Below are 17,870 nucleotides of genomic sequence, written 5' to 3'. Positions count from 1 at the left end.
TAACTTTGAAGCTAATTTTGTCTTTGCCCGTTATTCCAGTCCAATGAATTAGCCTTTCCTGTGCCTTAATTACAGAGAAGAGAAGAAAGGGCTTTTAATGCAGCTACAGACCTCTATACAGTACAGCCGTTGAGTAATGGGGAGAAAACTTAGCTAGTTCTGAAGTCAAAACTGTTTATAATAACAAAGATGCTACATTGGAACTGTGAAGCCCACCTCCAAGATGGCCCCTGACGATTTTAGTCTCCAGGTATTCATGCTCCTGTGTAGTCCCCTCCCACACTGAAGAGGGCTGAGCAGCGTGATCAATAGGATATAGTGGAAATAAATGACAGAGTGTGACTTCCAAAGTTAGGTCGTAAAATTTACTGCAGCTTCTGTTTTGCTCTCTCTTGGATCACTCGCTTTAGAGGAAGCCAGCCACCATGTTGTAAGGACACTCAAGCAGTCATCTTCCAGAGAACCACACGTGATGAAGAACCAAGTCCGTCAGCCTTGTGAGTGAACCACTTTGTAAACACAAGCCCCAGCTCTAGTCAAGCCTTCAGTTGATAACACTCCCTAACAATGTCCTGACTGCAACCTCAGGAGAGACCCTGAGCCAGAAGCACCCTGCTAAGCCACTCATGGATTTCCAACCTTCAGAAATTGTGTGAGATAATATTTATTGTTGTTTTAAGCTGCAGCGTTTGGGAGCAATTCATTTCACAGTGATAGATAACTAAGACATCTAGGATAATTATGACCTATTTACAGATGAGGAAACTGAGGCCATAGAAGGGGCTGAACTTTCCAAAGTTGCACAGAAGTTCTCATGGGTGCTCTCAGGTGTCCAGCTTGACAGCTGTGTCATTTGGACAAAGGCTTTCTTACTCAGCCCCATTCATAGGTCCAGCCTCTTCCATGTCCTCCCAGCCTCCAGTCCCTCCCCTCTAGTCCATCCCCCACATGGACTTAGAAAGGTCTTACTATACCAAGAGCTGACCATGGCCTTCCCTGCTCATAGCTCTCCCATGGCTCACTGGTAATGAAAAATCTCTTACGCATTTTTTTAAAAGATTTATTTATTTATTTTGGAGAGAGAGAGAGAGAAATAGCGTGGGCAGGAGGAGGGAGAGGGAGAATCTCTAGCAGACACCCCGTTGAGCAGGGAGTCCAATACAGGGCCCCACCCAGGACCCCAATATCATGACCTGAGCTGAAACTTAAGAGTTGGCTGCTTAACTGACTGAACCACCCAGACGCCCTTTACACATTATTACAAGACAGTGAAGCTGGGGAGGCTGGGTGACTCAGTTGGTTAAGTGTCTGCCTTTGACTCAAGTCATGATCCCAGGGTCCTTGGACTGAGCCCTGGGTCGGGACTCCCTACTCAGTGGGGAGTCTGCTTCTCTCTCTCACTCTGCCCCTCCCCCCGTGCTCTCGCTCTCTCTTTTTTCTCCCCTGCTCTCAGACAAATAAAATCTTTTTTTTTTAAGATTTTATTTATTTATTTATTTATCTGAGACAGAGAGAGAGAGAAACGGCATGAGAGGGGATAGGGTCAGAGGGAGAAGCAGGCTCCCCGCCGAGCCGGGAGCCCGATGCGGGACTCAATCCCAGGACTCCGGGATCATGACCCGAGCTGAAGGCAGTCGCTTAACCAACTGAGCCACCCAGGTGCCCTCAAATAAATAAAATCTTAAAACAAAAAAGGACGCGGGATGCCTGGGTGGCTCAGTCGGTTAAGTGGCTGCCTTCGGCTCGGGTCACGATCCCGGGGTCCTGGGATCGAGTTCTGCATTGGGCTCCCTGCTGAGCAGGGAGCCTGCTTCTCCCTCTGCCTGCCACTCTCCCTGCTTGTTCTCTCTCTGTTAAATAAATAAATACAAAATCCTAAAAAAAAAAAGGACAATGAGGATAATAGAATCTGCTACTTATAGTACATCCAAAGAGGAGAGAGAGAAACTGATATTTTAAAACCCTTCTGGTACATGCACCCCAATGTTTATAGCAGCAATGTCCACAATAGCCAAACTGGAAAGAGCCAAGATGTCCATCGACAGATGAATGGATAAAGAAGATGTGGTATATGTACACAATGGAATATTATGCAGCCATCAAAAGGAAAGAGATCTTGCCATTTGCAACGACGTGGATGGAACTGGAGGGTGTTATGCTGAGTGAAATAAGTCAATCAGAGAAAGACATGTATCATATGACCTCACTGATATGAGGAATTCCTAATCTCAGGAAACAAACTAAGTGTTGCTGGAGTGGTGGGGGGGGTGGGAGGGATGGGGTGGCTGGGTGATAGACATTGGGTAGGGTATAGCAGGAGGGGAAGAATGAAGGGGAGTAAGTCGGACGGGGAGATGAACCATGAGAGACGATGGACTCTGAAAAACAAACTGAGGGTTCTAGAGGGGAGGAGGGTGGGGGGATGGGTTAACCTGGTGATGGGTATTAAAGAGGGCACGTTCTGCGTGGAGCACTGGGTGTTGTGCACAAACAATGAATCATGGAACACTACATCAAAAACTAATGATGTAATGTATGGTGATTAACATAATAATAAAAAATAAAAATAAACCCTTCTAACAAAGAAAAATATAACTTACAGATATTTTAAAGTCATAGAATTATATTACATGATATAAGTTATAGGTGGAATCTGGATGTGGCTTACCTGGGTCCCCTGTTTTACATTCTTTCCCAAGGCTATCAGAAAGGTGTCAGCTGGGGTTCCGGTCTCATCCAAAGTTTCAACTGGGGAAGGATCCATTTCCAAGCATGCTTACATGGTTATTGGGAAGACTCAGTTCCTTGAGATATGTTGGACTGAGGACCTCAGTTCCTTGCTGGCTGCTGGGCACAGGCTATCCTCACTTCCTTGTCATGAGATCTCTTCATAGGGCAGTTCCCAGCATGGCAGCTGGCTGCATCACAGTGAGCAAGCAGGAGTGCAAGCAGGACTGAAGTCAGTCTATTATCACTTAGTCTCAGAAGGGACAGCCCATCACTTCTGCCTTTACCAGAGCACTAGATCCAGCACACCCACAGGAGAGGGGAGACACAAGGACATGAAGACCAGGAAGTAGAGGTCATTGAGAGACACCATAGAAACCAGTTGCCCCACCAGGAAAAGAGGAACCCTTTATGTTGTGGGTGCTAAGTTATTCAGGAGCAGTGGGCCCTGGTGGCTGACCTAGGAAGTTTTTTGTGTCTTTCTAATCCTTCTAGCTTGTGACTCCACCATCCGCAAACATGGCTTGCATCTCATGGTGTAAGACGGACACACCAATGCCCAACACCACGTCTCTACTCCAGTACCAGGTAGGATTTGGGGGTTCCAGTTTTGCTTAGACATGTTAAAAATGAATCCATCTCTCATGTTGTAAAAGTTGTGATATCAGGTGTTTCAGATGTTCCGGTTAGCTATTGCTGTGTAACAGATCATCCCAGAGCTTAACAGCTTCAAATCACAGGAATCATCTTATTATCTTGCACAGTGCTCGCTTTGGCAGCACATATACTAAAATTATTATCTTGCACAGGCCTGTGGGTAATGGAATTGGGGAAGGCTTAGGTGGGCAGTTCCAGCTTGGGGTCGCTCAGTGTTTTCAGTCGGACAGCAGCTGCAGCTGGAACAGTAGAGTCTGTAGTGGTCAGGACCTGCTGATTGAGCATCTCTATCTTCATGGAGTCTCTAGGCTTTCCATGTGGTTTCTGTGTGGGTTAGTTCGATCTTTCTTGTGGCTTGGTGGCTTCAGGACAGCTGGACTACTGACATTATGGCTGAAGGTTACAAGAGTATTTCAGCTCACAAGAAAGACATTGCATTGCCTTGCCCGACAACCTCACAAGTCATGGGGCTTGACCTTCTGCCATGTTGCAGTGGCTATGATTGAGTCATGAGCACACTCAGTTTTAAGAGGAGAGGAACTAGAGGAACTTCAACTCTTCATGGGGAAGTGAGTGGGGACAGGAGAGATCTTTGGAAAATAGTAAGGTGGCAGACCAATTCAGCTGCTTTAGGAAAGGCTAACATAACTGTGACTTAAACATCAATTAAGCTTATTGACCTCTCATGTAAAGTCTAAGAATATGCAATACCAAGCGATATGAACATATGGAGTGAAGTTCCAATGTCAGGGAGTGTGTGCTTAACTTTCTATGTCAACTTGGCTGGGCCACAGAGTATCCAGAAATCTGGTCTTACATTTTTCTGGGTGTTTCTCTGAGGGTGTTTTGGGTGAGCTTAACATTTACATTGGTGACTTAGTAAAGCAAACTATGTTCCCTCATGTGGGTGAGCCCATCCAATCAGGTGAAGGCCTGAATAGAACAAAAAGGCCAACCCTCCTCAGAGTAGGAAAGAATTCTTTCTGCCTGACTGCCTCTGAACTGGGACATCAGCCTTCTTCCTACCTTCTGGCTCACACCGAAACATCAGCTCTTCCTGCATCTCAAGCTGCAGGCCTTCTGACAAGAAGTACACCATCAGCTCTCCGGGTACTCAGGCCTTTGGACTTGAGACCAAAACTAAACATCGGCTCTCCTGGGTCTCCAGGTTGCCAACTCACCCTGCAGACCTCAGGGCCTGCCCACCTCCATAGTCGTGTCTTTTTTCTATCCTTCTAGCTTGTAACTCCACCATCTGCAAACATGGCTTCCATCTCATGGTGTAAGACGGACACACCAATGCCCAACACCACGTCTCTACTCTAGTACCAGGAAGGGAGAGGTTGAAAGGGAGACCATCCTCTTTGCCTAAAAAATGCCTAACTCAGATGTTGCATACATCCCATTGGCTAGAACCTAGTTGCAAGGGGGCCTGGGAAATGTAGTCTTTAGCTGGGCAGCCATATGTCCAGTGAAAACTTTCCCATCGTAGGTGAATGATTACAGAGACATTAGCCATGTTTGCCACACAAAAGATGAAAACCAAGCAAGCAGAGGACTGAGACCAATGTAGTGATAGCTTAATGATGTATAATGGCACTTGGAATAGAAAATAATAGGAAACTCATTTGACTGATGTCTAGTCTGTCTCATTTGCTCAAAGTGAGAATTATTAGTGTAAACCCAATGTATCCATCTCTGTCTTCTTGAACCTGGTAGAATTGGATTCCTGGACTCTCTCTCTCGCTCATCAAGATCATGTGGCTAGTTTTTGTGAACGAATTACAAGAGGTTATTTATGTTGTTTATGTGCTAGGGCATTTAAGTTTTGGTACCAGAGCCTCCAAAGCTTTCTTCCCTTGGCCACAGTGATTGGCAGGACTCCAGATTTTAGTGGCTCTGTCAGCCTAGATACCAGGTATATAGATCTCAGCTAATACATAACTCTAGTGAAACGTAAATCTGTTATGCTAGGTTGAGATTTGTTGTTACTGCAGCATAACCTAACCTACACAAACTATTACAGAAAATATGAAAGTTAGACCTTGCTTGGAGCACAGAGCTAACCCTAATTGGCTGGCCAACCACCCACATATAGCCCCCCTCCAACTGCTTGTAATTTTAGTGGGACGGACATCCTAAACCTGCCACAGAGAGGGGCATATGACCCAGGCTTTGCCAATAAGGCCATTGAAACTGAAGGCAAGGGTGAGTGGGTGGCCCAGTTAGTTAAGCAACTGCCTTTGGCTCAGGTCATGATCCCGGAGTCCCGGGATCGAGTCCCATGTCGGGCTCCCTGCTCAGCAGGGAGTCTCCTTCTCCCTCTGATCCTACCCCCTTTTGGGTTCTCTCTCTCTCTCAAATAAATAAAATCTTAAAAAAGAAAGAAAGAAAGAAACTGAAGGCAAGGGCCGCCTGGGTGGCTCAGTCAGTTAAGCATCTGCCTTTGGCTCAGGTCATGATCCTGGGGTCCTGGGATTCGAGCCCCATGTTGGGCTCCCTGCTCAGTGGGGAGCCGGCCTCTCTCTCTCTCTCAAATAAATAAATAGGGCGCCTGGGTGGCTCAGTTGGTTAAGCGTCTGCCTTTGGCCCAGGTCGTGATCCCAGGGTCCTGGGATCGAGTCCTGCATCAGGCTCACTGCTGATCAGGGAGCTTACTTCTCCCTCTGCCTGCCACTCCCCCTGCTTGTTCTCTCTCTCTCTCTCTCTGACAAATAAATAAAATCTTTAAAAAAAATCAAATAAAATCTTAAAAAAATAACAAAAAGAAAGAGACTGAAGACAAATCCCTTCTTTCCAGTTGAAATGAGTTTTATACCATAATGGAGGCCTGGAGCTTCTAGAGACCAATTTGGGAAAGGCCTGACCTCAAAGTGAAGGGCCATCAGTTAACATTTGTTGAGAATGTACCGTGCACCAGAGGCTGTTCATATATCATCTCATTTAATCCTCACCAGAGGGTGGTTAGTACTATGTCTCTCCTCAGCTGATGAGGAAACAGGGGTGGGGAGAGGCTGCAGGAGAGTGCAGTTAGGGACACACCTCCTACCCACACACAATTCCTCGCCCAGGGTCACACAGGGTATGGTAGGCAAACCAAGGATCTGCCCAGAGGTGTCTGCTCCAAGAGCTTGTGAGAAATGTGGTCCTGACCCTGCCTTCCTCCCCCTCCCCATATTCTTCTACCAAATTTATTCTCTAGTGTCCCCTTTGGTGACCTCTTTGCTCCAGCTCCCACCAAACCACCATTGCCAAGATCTCTGTAGGAGCCATGTCTTTATTTATTCACGGCATGCATCAGCGTTTGTCTTGGGGGAAGGTGACTCCGATGGCCTTCCTTACTTCTTCAAGGATGTCAGCCAGGAGTTCGGTTTCCGCCAGGGGAATCACAGGACTTTCCTTCAGGCCTGGGGGAGAGTACAGTTAGGGACCCCTCCTACTCATACCTCCAAGATCAAAAGAACTACCATTCCCAGAATCCCATGAGGCAGAGTAATGAGTGGTTTAGGCAGATGGATGCCCCAGGGCGTCCTGGGAATTGTAGTTCTAGACAGCTACTTAGCGTGGCTGAGGGTTGGGGAGTGGCCCACCTCCACTACCGGGTTTGCCCCTCCACCCTGCCACCCTCTCACCCATCCTCCACATCCTTACCCTTTTGCAGGCACTCCCGGACATGCTTGGCCTCATAAACCATGCCTGCTCCATTTGTAAAATTGAACTCCTTGCTTGGGGTTTGGGGCAGCGGGAACTCCTCATACTCTCCCTTCACTACCAGCTCTGTTGGGCACCAGAAGGGGTTGAGAATCTGGGGGGAGAGAAAAGGTGGCTACCGGGGTCTCCAGCCTAATGATATTTGGGAGCCTCCCTCTCACACCTGGTGGCTAGGGGCTGGTAGGAAGACTAGGAAGACAACCCCCATTGCTGAGGATTCACTTCTCAGCAGCAGGACTGTCACAGTAGAAGCCTGTGCATCTCCCCAGGGGCAAAACCCTCTCTGACCTGATGCTTAGGCCTCATGAGGACAGCTTATCTTCCCATGTGTGTGAATCTCCCTTGCAAGGAGGAGACTTAGACAATCCAGTACCTTCTTATCTGGTCGGAGACCTGATTCTTTTTTTGGCCCCAGAGCCCTGGGAAGCCTACAATATTCCCATACCCAAGTCTAGGCCAAACTGGAAACAGAGATGTGCCCAGGCAAGGTCCAAATTCTGCAGTCCAAGCCTGGGACAAGGTCTAAAGTTAGCAGAAGTGCTAAGAACAGGATTTCTTTCTAGCAACAGGGCCCCATGAAGCCCAGTGAAGCCACTCTTTGGTAATGCCAGGATCCAGTCCTGGAAGCAATTCCAAAGGCCACAGCTGCCCTCTGGGAATGGTTGATAAGAACCAGTTTCTCCTCAGGCCTAAAGATTTTTGACAGACCAGGAAGTTCACCCTCAGGAAGGAGCCTGGAGGTCCGAACCCATCCCGTGGCCTGGTGGTCGATGATGGATTCCTTAGCAATGCTGGGGGAAAAGGCTGCTTTAGCCCATAGCCAGCTCCAACAACCACAACTGGTCCACTCCTGTTGTGAGGGGCCACGGTTCCCAGCTTGGCCAGTCGTGCCTCACCTGGGCCATGCCCTTGGTACCGCTCACAAAGGCCATATTGGAGAGCTGAGCAGAGATGCTGCAGGTAAAGCTGGCGTGGATCTCTCCTGGGTACTGGAGGAGCACGGTGACAGTGTCATCCACACCTGGAGAAGGCACAGGACAGGAGAATGCCTGGTGTCAAATATTGACTATGGAATGTTGGGCAAGAGACCTCGTCTCTAACACAGCAGTGAAAAAAGAATGAAGCACTAAAAACATGTGTGCATGGGGCGCCTGGGTGGCTCAGTCGGTTAAGTGTCTGCCTTCGGCTCAGGTCATGATCCCAGGGTCCTGGGATCGAGTCCCGCATCGGGCTCCCTGCTCCGCAGAAGCCTGCTGCTCCCTCTCGCCCTCCCTCTGCATGTGTTCCCTCTCTCTGTGTCTCTCTCTGTCAAATAAATAAATAAAATCTTTGAAAAACAAAACAAAACATATATGTAGGGGCACCTGGGGGGCTCAGTCGGTTAAGTGTCTGACTCGATTTTGGCTCAGGTCGTGATGTCAGGGGGTGAGGCTTTGAGCCCCGCATAGGGCTCCATGTAGTGGGGCGTCTACTTGAAGATTCTCTCCCTCACCCCTTCCCCCCACTCATGAGCTCTCTCTCATTCTCTCTCAAATAAATAAATAAATCTTTAAAAAAAGAGAGAGAGAGAGAGAGAGAGAGACTTAACCTTTCAGAGCCTCCGTTTCATCCCTCTTTGACTGTTGCATCGGTTTGTGAGAATCAGTTTCCTCAGCTCTAAAAATGGGGATAATAGAACCTGTCTCATACAGTTGTTACAGGATTACACCTAGTGATGTAAAATGCACAAAGCACTTGGAAGGCTATTTAGATGACAATAAAGGCTATATAAGCACTAGTTAAACATTAAGTTAAATATAGCACATACAGTACTGGCCTGGTTCCGGAACACACCGTGCATGCCCTCGATGGAAGAACCTACTGACCTAATTCTTTTGCTTTCAGATAAGCCCGAGTTCCTTTTTTTTTTTTTTTTTTAAGATTAATTTATTTCAAAGAGAAGGAGGGGGGAGAAAAAAAGAGAGAGAGCATGAGCTAGAGAGGCAGAGGGAGAGGGAGAGAGAACCTGATGCAGGGCTCGATCCCATGACTCTGAGAACATGGGCCCAGGTGCCCCAAGTTCTTATCCTGGATCTGCTCTGTGAGCCTGGGTAAGTCACTCTCTCTCCCAGTTTCCTCATCTACAATATATCCAGCTCAGGGGAATCATCCCTCTAATAACCCTAACACAGAGAAAGCACTTGATAAAGAAAATCTGTTTTTGGAGCTACTATTTAGCCTAAAAGTTGGCCAGATGTTAGACTGAGAAGATTTTCCTAAAGTGTGACATCCACCCGTGTATATTTTCCTGGTGATTCACTGCCTTCTGTGGGGCCATTTGCGGAGATGGCCACGGGAATTCCTCTCATCCCGCTGTGAGCACCCCTTGGCAATATGTGTTTGCAGCTCCTTCCATCAAGAGGTACGGCTACTTGCCCACCTCTGAAATCTGAGCCGGCTTTAGAACAGTAGCAAACAAGGTAGAGGCAAAAGTTTGAAAAATGCTTGCACCCTACGGCCTGCTTTTTGCTGCACCTAAAACTTAGCCCACAGTGTGAATGAGGCCAAACTAGCCAGATGAAAAAAAACAAAACCAAAACTGACTTCATTAACTCTTTATGACAACTCCAGTACTTCTTTCTTCCTTCCTTCCTTCCTTCCTTCCTTCCTTTTTCTTTCTCTCTTCTCTCAATGTGGGGCTCGAACTCACAACCCCGAGATCAAGGGTCACAGGCTCTACTGACTAAGCCAGCCACGTGCCCCTATGACAACCCTGTTATTAACATTTTACCAGTAACTAAGACTCAGAGATGTTGAGTCCCTTGGCTAAAATCACACAGCAAATCCCAGGACAGAGCCTGCCCACACTCTCAACTCTGATCCTCTTTGACTTCAGGCAGGAAGTTCCTATAGCTGTCTAACCTGATTCTCATGGGCTAGGAGACTTATCCCCAGCTCAGGGCTCCCAGTGAGGAAGGATCACTCTTATCATCATCGTATAGTCCAGGATAGACAATACCTGTTTCATGGAGTCTTCCCACGGCTGAAATCTTCTCTGGCTTCTGCCCACCAAAGACCATAGAGATGAACTGGACACAGTAGATGCCAATGTCCAGCAGGGCACCACCAGCCTGGGCTCTGTCTATGGCCCGGGGTACATGGGTGAGGTCCTTCCCAAATTCTGCCCGAGCCACCCGGAGATCCCCCAGAATTCCCTGAGACACAGCCGACCTCAGAGCCTGTACAGCAGGAAAGAAGCAGGTCCAGATGGCCTGCACACCACAGAGGGGAGAAAGGACAGTGGAAAAGGAAAGACGTCAGGACCCAGGAGTTAACCAATCCGTTCCTCTCCCTTCTGGGGAGGGAGTACTGCTGCTCTCCACTCTCCACACAGGAGCCCTCCCCCTCCCTTCCACAGCCCCGCTCAGTCCCCAGGTTGTGTCCTGCCCCTGAGTCCCTCTGCCCTCTCCTCTCCTCTCCATTCCCATGGCCCCAACTCTGGCCTTAGTCCTTTCTTCTCTGGACTAGTCCCCCAGTCTCCCAATGTTTATGGGCTCAATTGTGTTTCCACCAAATTCAGGTTGAGGTCCTAACCACCCATTCGCCCCCCAACCCCAGTACCTCCCAGTGTGGAGATGGGGTTTTTAAAGAGGTAGTTAGGTTAAAATGAAGTCATTATAGCGGGCTCTAATCCAACAGGAAGAGATGAGGACAGTGACACAGAGGAAGGACCACCTGAAGACACAGGGAGAAGACAGTGATCTAGGAGCCAAGGAGGGAGGCCTTAGGAGAAACCAGCACTGCTGACACCTTGATCGCAGACTTCTAGCTTCCAGATGTAGGAGAAAATAAATATCTGTTGTTTAAGTCACCCAGTCTGTGGCGGTACTTTGTTATGGCATCCCTGGCAAACTAATACATGCGGTCTCCCCACTCCAGACCACCCTCCACGTGGCCCCAGAGGCAACTTTCCTTCTCCTAGAGTTGACCCTGTCTCAAATTACTTGTCCAAGATCACAGAGCTAGGAACTGGTGAGATGGAGTCTAGAGTCCTCTGATTCTAAAGCCTGTCCAAGGTCAAGTTCACACTAAATACATGAGACCTGCCCAGTCTTGTTTTAAGTCTTAACTCTGCTTTCCCCCTCAGGTCCATTTACCTGTGCGATGTACTTTCCCTTTAAGGCTCAGATCAGTCCCTACCTGTGGGAAACTTCCTTGACTATCCCCCTCACTGGGCTGATGCCTCTGTGTTCCGTCAACTGCCCAGTACTATATCTATGAAAGTTTGTGCAACTGGGCACTGTGATAGCCCATTTCTGTGACTGTAGCAGACCTTGAGCTTGTTGAAAACTGAGCCTGTGTCTTACCCATTATGAATCCCCAGTTCCTAGGATTGGATCTGGAACACAACTGGTGCCAATAAAAAACAAGGAAGCAATAAATTCAGAACTTTGGCACTGCCGAAGCACAGTGAGAACCAGAAGCACTGAGTAACCATAGTAAATCTTGACTATCTACTCCCTGGGCATAGAGAACTTTGCAGACTGGGAGCAATATTTGGCACAGGACAGCTAGCTAGGACATGGGGAAGTAAGAGGCAGCTGTTGAACTACTGGCAGAACCTACAGCAAGGTAGCACTTAAGAACCACAATACTCCTTAACGTGAAAATAGCTTCTAGGGGGTCATTTGGCAGCCATTTTGTTTTGATTTTTATTTATTTATTTTTTTTAAAGATTTTATTTATGGACAGAGAGAGACACAGCAAGAGAGGGAACACAAACAGAGGGAGTGGGAGAGGGAGAAGCAGGCTTCCCGCTGAGCAGGGCGCCCTACGCGGGGCTCGATCCCAGCACCCTGGGATCATGACCTGAGCCGAAGGCGGACGCTTAACGATGAGCCATGCAGGCGCCTGGGCAGCCATTTTAATTACTGGCACTCTGCCAGCTGTCTGTCAGAGTTCCCCTATAGGTAGCCATGTCTGATAAGGGCAAAAGCAAAGGCAGGATGACCTTGAAAATTGCCCCGGTCCTTCTGACCACTATCCTTGGAAATCCACCCAAACTCTGCCTATTGCTATTCTGTGCCACTTTCACTCTGAAAAGCTGACAAAGTATCTTTCAGGCAGTCACGTTTGCTAAAGCAATGCCTCTCGATGTTGCTAGCAGATTTCATGGCATAGCTCAACTACATCCTGGAAAACACACCAACCCCACCCAGTTCACTCTGTGGCCATCTTTGTTCTTGACAAACCCTTCTGTTGTGTTCCCCCCCAAAAAACGTCCACTGGCAACCATGTTTAGTAATGGCAAGAAGCGCTACGTTGGAGGTTGGAAGGTCCCCTCCTCCCTCACCTCCATAAGAAAGAGGCCTCGGGATCGGGCTTCGGCAACCATTTCGCGAACTTCCGCAGCGTTCACGCCCATGGGCTTCTCGCACAGGACGGCCTTGCCCGCTGCCAGGCATAGCAACACTGCGGCCTTGTGCTGGGGGTGCTGGGTGCCAATGTAGGCCACCTCTAGATTGGAAGGTAGGAGGTCGAGAGATCAGAAGCCCCGCCCACCCCAGACCTCCGGGACCCGCCCACAACCTAGAGACCCCGCCCCCAGCATCCTAGGAACTCAGGTCCCACCAACCAAGGACAGTCGTGGGGAGCCTGTTTCTCCCTTTCCCTCTGCAGGTCCCGCTGCTTGTGCTCTCGTGCTCTCTCTCTCTCAAATAAATGAATAAATAAATAAATAAAAATCTTAAAAAAAAAAGCCTAAACGGGCTCGCTTACAAATTCAGGCCCCTCCCAAACCGCGGAGGCCTTGTTTCTAAACGCAATTTCATACTAGACTGTGAATCCCAGACCAAAGCCGTTCCTACAATTCTGCTTTCCAGCCGCCGATCCTTCCAGAAGCACACAGGGATTGGGCCATCCGGCAGAGCCTTGTTTATCCTACGGAGCAGGCTAGAGGCAGCGCCGCGGTGGCCTCGGCTGCCCTTGCCACTCACCCACATTCGGGTCTTTGGCCAGCTCCTCATAGGACCCATAGGCCTTGGGGACGTCATGTTTCCTCGCAAACTCCTTCGCCCGGCTCAGGTCTCGAGCCGCTACCGCCACCACCTGGAGGGACGCTAGGGTCAGACTTGTGGGGCTGGGGCAGGTGGATGGGAGGGACGTTGATGGAGAAAGCCCCAGGATAAGAAAAATTATGTCCCCCAGGACGGAGGCGAAGGGAAGGGGTCCTGGGGGAGGGCGTGACGGGGGCCCGACACGGGTCCTGAAAAAGAGAGATCTGGGGCAAGCGATTATTAAATCCCCTAATACCTAAATTTCTTCTCTTCGCGGTAGTTCAGAACAAAACCCTCCCAAACTTTAACGAAACCCGAGTTCACAGGACACAAGTGTGGAGAAAGGCTCCCTCCTCCCTCAGACCCAGGAGTCCCGGCTCCCGGGACTGCTCTTCCACAGGATTCCGGAGGGAGGGTAGACCTGGTGCTCGGAGCGAGGCAGCGTTCGCAGCACGGTCGTGAAGTCGCTGGAGATAAGGCCGACTGACACGATGCCCCAGCGAAGCGCCATCGCCAAAACCTGGGATCCCAAAGTCTTGCCACCTGCGCCTGGAAATTAAAGATCTGACGCCCCGCCCAGCCGGGGGCGTGGTCATTTCTCCGCCCCCATTGCAGCTACGCCACTTCTCATTGGCCAGTAGGCCTGCTTGTCCCTTCAGTTCAGTCCCAATGCAAAGGAGAAGGTTATTTAAATCTAGCATCCCCATCGGAAAGGCGCGCAGTTGGCTCCGCTTTTTGGGAGGGTGGGTGGGGGATGGGACCAGAAATACTTCATTAGGCGCCAACGGCGACTTCTAACCACGTCACTTTTCTTTTTTTTTTAAATCTTTTTGAATCTTTACGCCCAACGGAGGGGTTGAAGTTCCCACCGGACCTCAAGAGTTGCATGCTCTACCCAGTAGCCAGCCAGGCCGCCCAGGAGGGGGTGGGGAGGCTTGCTTTCGTGTCACCTTCGGAGCTGACCCCCTTCCTCCTTCCCCCAACTCCTTTCCTCCGAAAGCCGCCCACCCTTAGGAATTGTCCGGAGGGAGGGACAAGATAGTAATAGCAAACATAATAATTACTAATATTTCTAGAATGCCTGTCGTGGCCAGGCCCCCAGCTCCGTGCTTGACTTTCCTCATTTCTAATTTCTCACCACAGATCTGCGAACTAGGTTCTCTTGCTCCCTGTTTACAGAGGGAGAAACCATCCCAGAGAGCCACCATGGTCATCTCACAGCCAGGATGTGAAGACTTGCAAATTGGCTGCTTCCAAAGAGCATGGTTTTAGAAACCAGACTGTTCTGCTTCTTAAAAGTGCTGGTGCCAGGCTGACTGGTTCCCAGTCCCTCCTTGCCACTGCCTGGCTGTATTGCTTTGCACAAAGGGTTTCCCTGTCAGAGCCTCCCTCACCTTCCTATTCTAGAAAACCGAGGTCACATGGCATCTACCTGTTTAAGAGGATTAACTGAGGTCCAGAGCCTATGATGTAAAATATAGCAAATGACTGTTCTCTAAGTCAGTTGGCAAAGGGCTGGCCAACTTTACCCACAGCAAATCTGTGCACTTCTCTTCCCATGTAGACATTCAGTTAAGATCTGATTTTCAGGGGCACCTGGGTGGCTCAGTTGGCTAAATGGCTGCCTTTCACTCAGGTCATGATCTCAGAGTCCTGGGATCCAGCCCAGCATTGGGGCAGCAGGGAACCCGCTTCTCCCTCTCCCTCTGCCCCTACACCTTGCTTGTGCGCTCTCTCAAATAAATAAAATCTTTATAAAAAAGGTCTGAGTTTCACTCACAGAGCTTCCAGGTTCACACAAACTGCTGAATAAAAATATTAAGGGGTTGCGATGAGGACACAATATCACTGCTGTGAAGGAAAAGAAAAAAAGATGGGGAAGATAGTCTTTGAAACATTAGTTCACCATCTTCCCAGGTTGCCACCTTCCTGAAAAAAGCAACTTTCCCTTTCCCACCATCATTTGTCTACCGAGTATTGATTTTCCAATGGCAAGTAGCAGGTTCTCTGCCGGGTAAGAGTAGTGATAAAGAACAAACCAGCAGTGTCCAGGAGTTAAGGTTTGGCAGAGTGCTGTTATTAAGGGGTAACAGGCATGAGTTTCCGTGGATGGTTGAAACAGTTCTGTATCCTGAATGTGGCGATGGATACTCAAATCTTCACATTGGATAAAGTCTCACAGAACTGTATACTAGAAATTTTTAAGGTGCATGAAAATCTGAGTAAATGCTGGTGAAATCCAAATCAGGTCTGTACCGGATTAAATAATGTAGCAATGTCAATTCCTGGTTTTGACTATGCACTATATTTACCTAAGATATCGTCACGGGGTGGGCTGGCGGGGGGCAGGGGGAAGCTAGGTGTAGGGTACAAAGGACCTCGCTGTACTACTTATGTAAGTTCTTAAACGGTTTCAGGATAAAATGTTATGACTTAAAATTGTTGGCAGCGAGTACGTGTACCCAGAGAAATCATTTTGCAATATCCGATAAAGTAGAAAAGGAGGGTGTCTCATGATCCAGCGATTTCTATTGTGGGTAGAAGATACATACCCTTGAGAAACTCTCAGATGTGTGCCTGGGAGGACATATGTAAGAACATTTATTGCAACATTGGCTGTGATAGCTCAAAATCGGGAAGAGCCATCAGTAGAAAAACTCGTGAACAAACAGTGGCAAATTCTAGCAATGGGATACCACATAGCAAGGAAAATGGATGAACTAATTCCACACTGTTTATACACGGAATCTCAAAAACTTAAACTTCAGTGGGAAAAAAAAAACAAAACAACTCAAGTGACACCACCGGTATATAGTACACACACTGAACTGTGATGGCTGTGTTTAATTTAATTCGTAATCAAGTTAGGAAAATCACTGACCTGGGACGAGAAGCCTGTGTGCAGAAGGTCTGACACTGAACTAGAGGTGGATCACCAGTGTTAAGCACATGATAGCATTTCTGGGACGTGGAGTGAGAGCCAAGGGATTAACGGAGGGCATAAGATGATGTAGAATGTACAGGTAGGGCAACAGTGAATATACAGGAACCCATTCTCTTGATGTCTGCTGGCAAGGGGTGCTTGGCTGGGCTCAGGTGGCCACACTGTGGGTCTGTAACCTGAGAAAGAGACCCACTTCTTAGCTCTTACTGTCTTTATGGAGACAAGCAAAACAATGGTGTTGGAAGTGTGGCAAATCCAGTCTGAGCTTGGGCACCAGCACTTTCTCCAGGACTTGCAGGAAACATCATGTGCAGACCTTGGAGGACACTGAAATCATGGCAAGAGGGGAAGACGCTGTGCAGCCAGCTCCTCGCCAGGAATTCCAGAAAGAGCCTCCAGGGTCATTCCACAGATAGTCCTCCTAGACGGAACACAGATATTTATTGAGCATCTAATTTGTTCTAGGTCCTGAGGACACATCAGAAATGAGACAGACACTTTCTGTGCCCTCATATCAGCTCTCAGTGCTTAGTTATGTTCTAAGAACTGAAAACAGGCCAGCATGGTTGAAGGAAAAAGATGGTGGGCCAGTAGGATGGAAGATGGGGCTGGGGAGGCAGGCAGGGGAGGAGTCATGAAGGGTTTGGGGAAGACACGGAAGGGTTTTCAGCAGGCACAGCGGGAACAACAAAGATCTAATTTGGGCAGCTTCTGGTTTCAGCACCCACCACTGGCATGACTCGCATATTCATTGAGCAAAGATTTTTACTTTTGACTTGGTCATGTGCTGGGTAATGCCCAGAGACGAACCTCACTCCACTCCCTGCCACCCTCTAGTGAGCGAAAGAGACACAAGCTGTGGTAGGCACAGTAATGCCCCCCTCCGAAAGACGTCCACGCTCTCATCACCAGAACTCGTGACTATGCGACCTTCCATGGTCAAAGGGACTTTGCAGATATGATTGCTAAGGCCCTTGAGATGGAGAGATTATCCTGGATTTTGTGGTGGGCTCGTTGCAATTACAAAAGTCCTTAGGGGAGGAAAGCAGGAAACTCAATCCAAGCAGATGGTTCAACAAAGGAGAGTGGGGGATTTGAAAATGCTGTGCTGCTGGTTTTGAAGCTGGAGGAAGGGGCCCTTAGCCTAGGAATGCGGGCGCTTCCAGAAGCTGGAAAAACAAGGAAACAGATTTTCTCCTCGAACCTCCAGGGTCCTGAGTTCCAGCCCCATGTTGGGCACAGATAGAGCTTACTTAAAAAAAGAAAAGAAGTCAAAGTCTGGAACCCAGCTTGGGAGAGGCGGGGAATGTGAAAGATAAACCTAGAGGGGGCGCCCCTGGGTGGCTCAGTCGTTAAGTGTCTGCCTTCGGCTCAGGTCATGATCCAAGGGTCCTGGGATGGAGCCCCATCTCAGGCTCCCTGCTCAGCAGGAAACCTGCTTCTCCCTCTCCCACAACCCCCCTGCTTGTGCTCTCTCTCTCTGTCAAATAAATAAATAGAATCTTTAAAAAAAAAAGCCTAGAGGGATCAACTGGACCATCTGGGAAGGGTCAAGGAGCTCACCCTGCCAACAGCGAGGTGAAGGCAACAGAGTGATGAATAGAGTCACATTCAAGCGTAAGAAAAACACCTATGAAATCAAAGGTCACACATAAACTGTCAACCACGTAATGGATGGGTGGACAGGCAGGGAGCAGAGCATTTATTCATTAATTCATTAAATTTTTTTTTGTTTGTTTCGACATAAGCTCTACGCTCAACATGGGGCTTGAACTCGCGACCCCTAGATAAAGGGT

The 17,870-nt window shown here is 48.6% G+C and overlaps 1 protein-coding gene and 1 long non-coding RNA gene across 2 annotated transcripts; one reads left to right on the top strand and one right to left on the bottom strand.

The window, feature by feature from the left end:
- Positions 1-414: 414 nt before the first annotated feature.
- Positions 415-14,853, top strand: LOC114199628 (uncharacterized). Its single transcript, XR_003607322.2, has 3 exons — positions 415-497; positions 3,223-3,315; positions 14,274-14,853. It is a non-coding gene; the product is annotated as an uncharacterized LOC114199628 (long non-coding RNA).
- Positions 6,682-13,667, bottom strand: DHDH (dihydrodiol dehydrogenase). The gene is made up of 7 exons (XM_028091609.2): positions 13,552-13,667; positions 13,071-13,182; positions 12,428-12,591; positions 10,094-10,346; positions 7,992-8,116; positions 7,036-7,189; positions 6,682-6,791 (listed from the first exon to the last, which is right to left on the bottom strand). Exons 1-7 carry the CDS (start codon positions 13,639-13,641, stop codon positions 6,682-6,684), a joined length of 1,008 nt encoding a protein of 335 aa, XP_027947410.1. The 5' UTR covers positions 13,642-13,667.
- Positions 14,854-17,870: the final 3,017 nt, after the last annotated feature.

Source organism: Eumetopias jubatus, unplaced genomic scaffold, assembly GCF_037043125.1.
Source record: "Eumetopias jubatus isolate StellerSeaLion01/CBP00866 unplaced genomic scaffold, mEumJub1_p1.0 scaffold_10, whole genome shotgun sequence".
Classification (NCBI taxonomy): Eukaryota; Metazoa; Chordata; class Mammalia; order Carnivora; family Otariidae; genus Eumetopias; species Eumetopias jubatus.
This window is presented reverse-complemented; position numbering and strand designations above follow the sequence as displayed.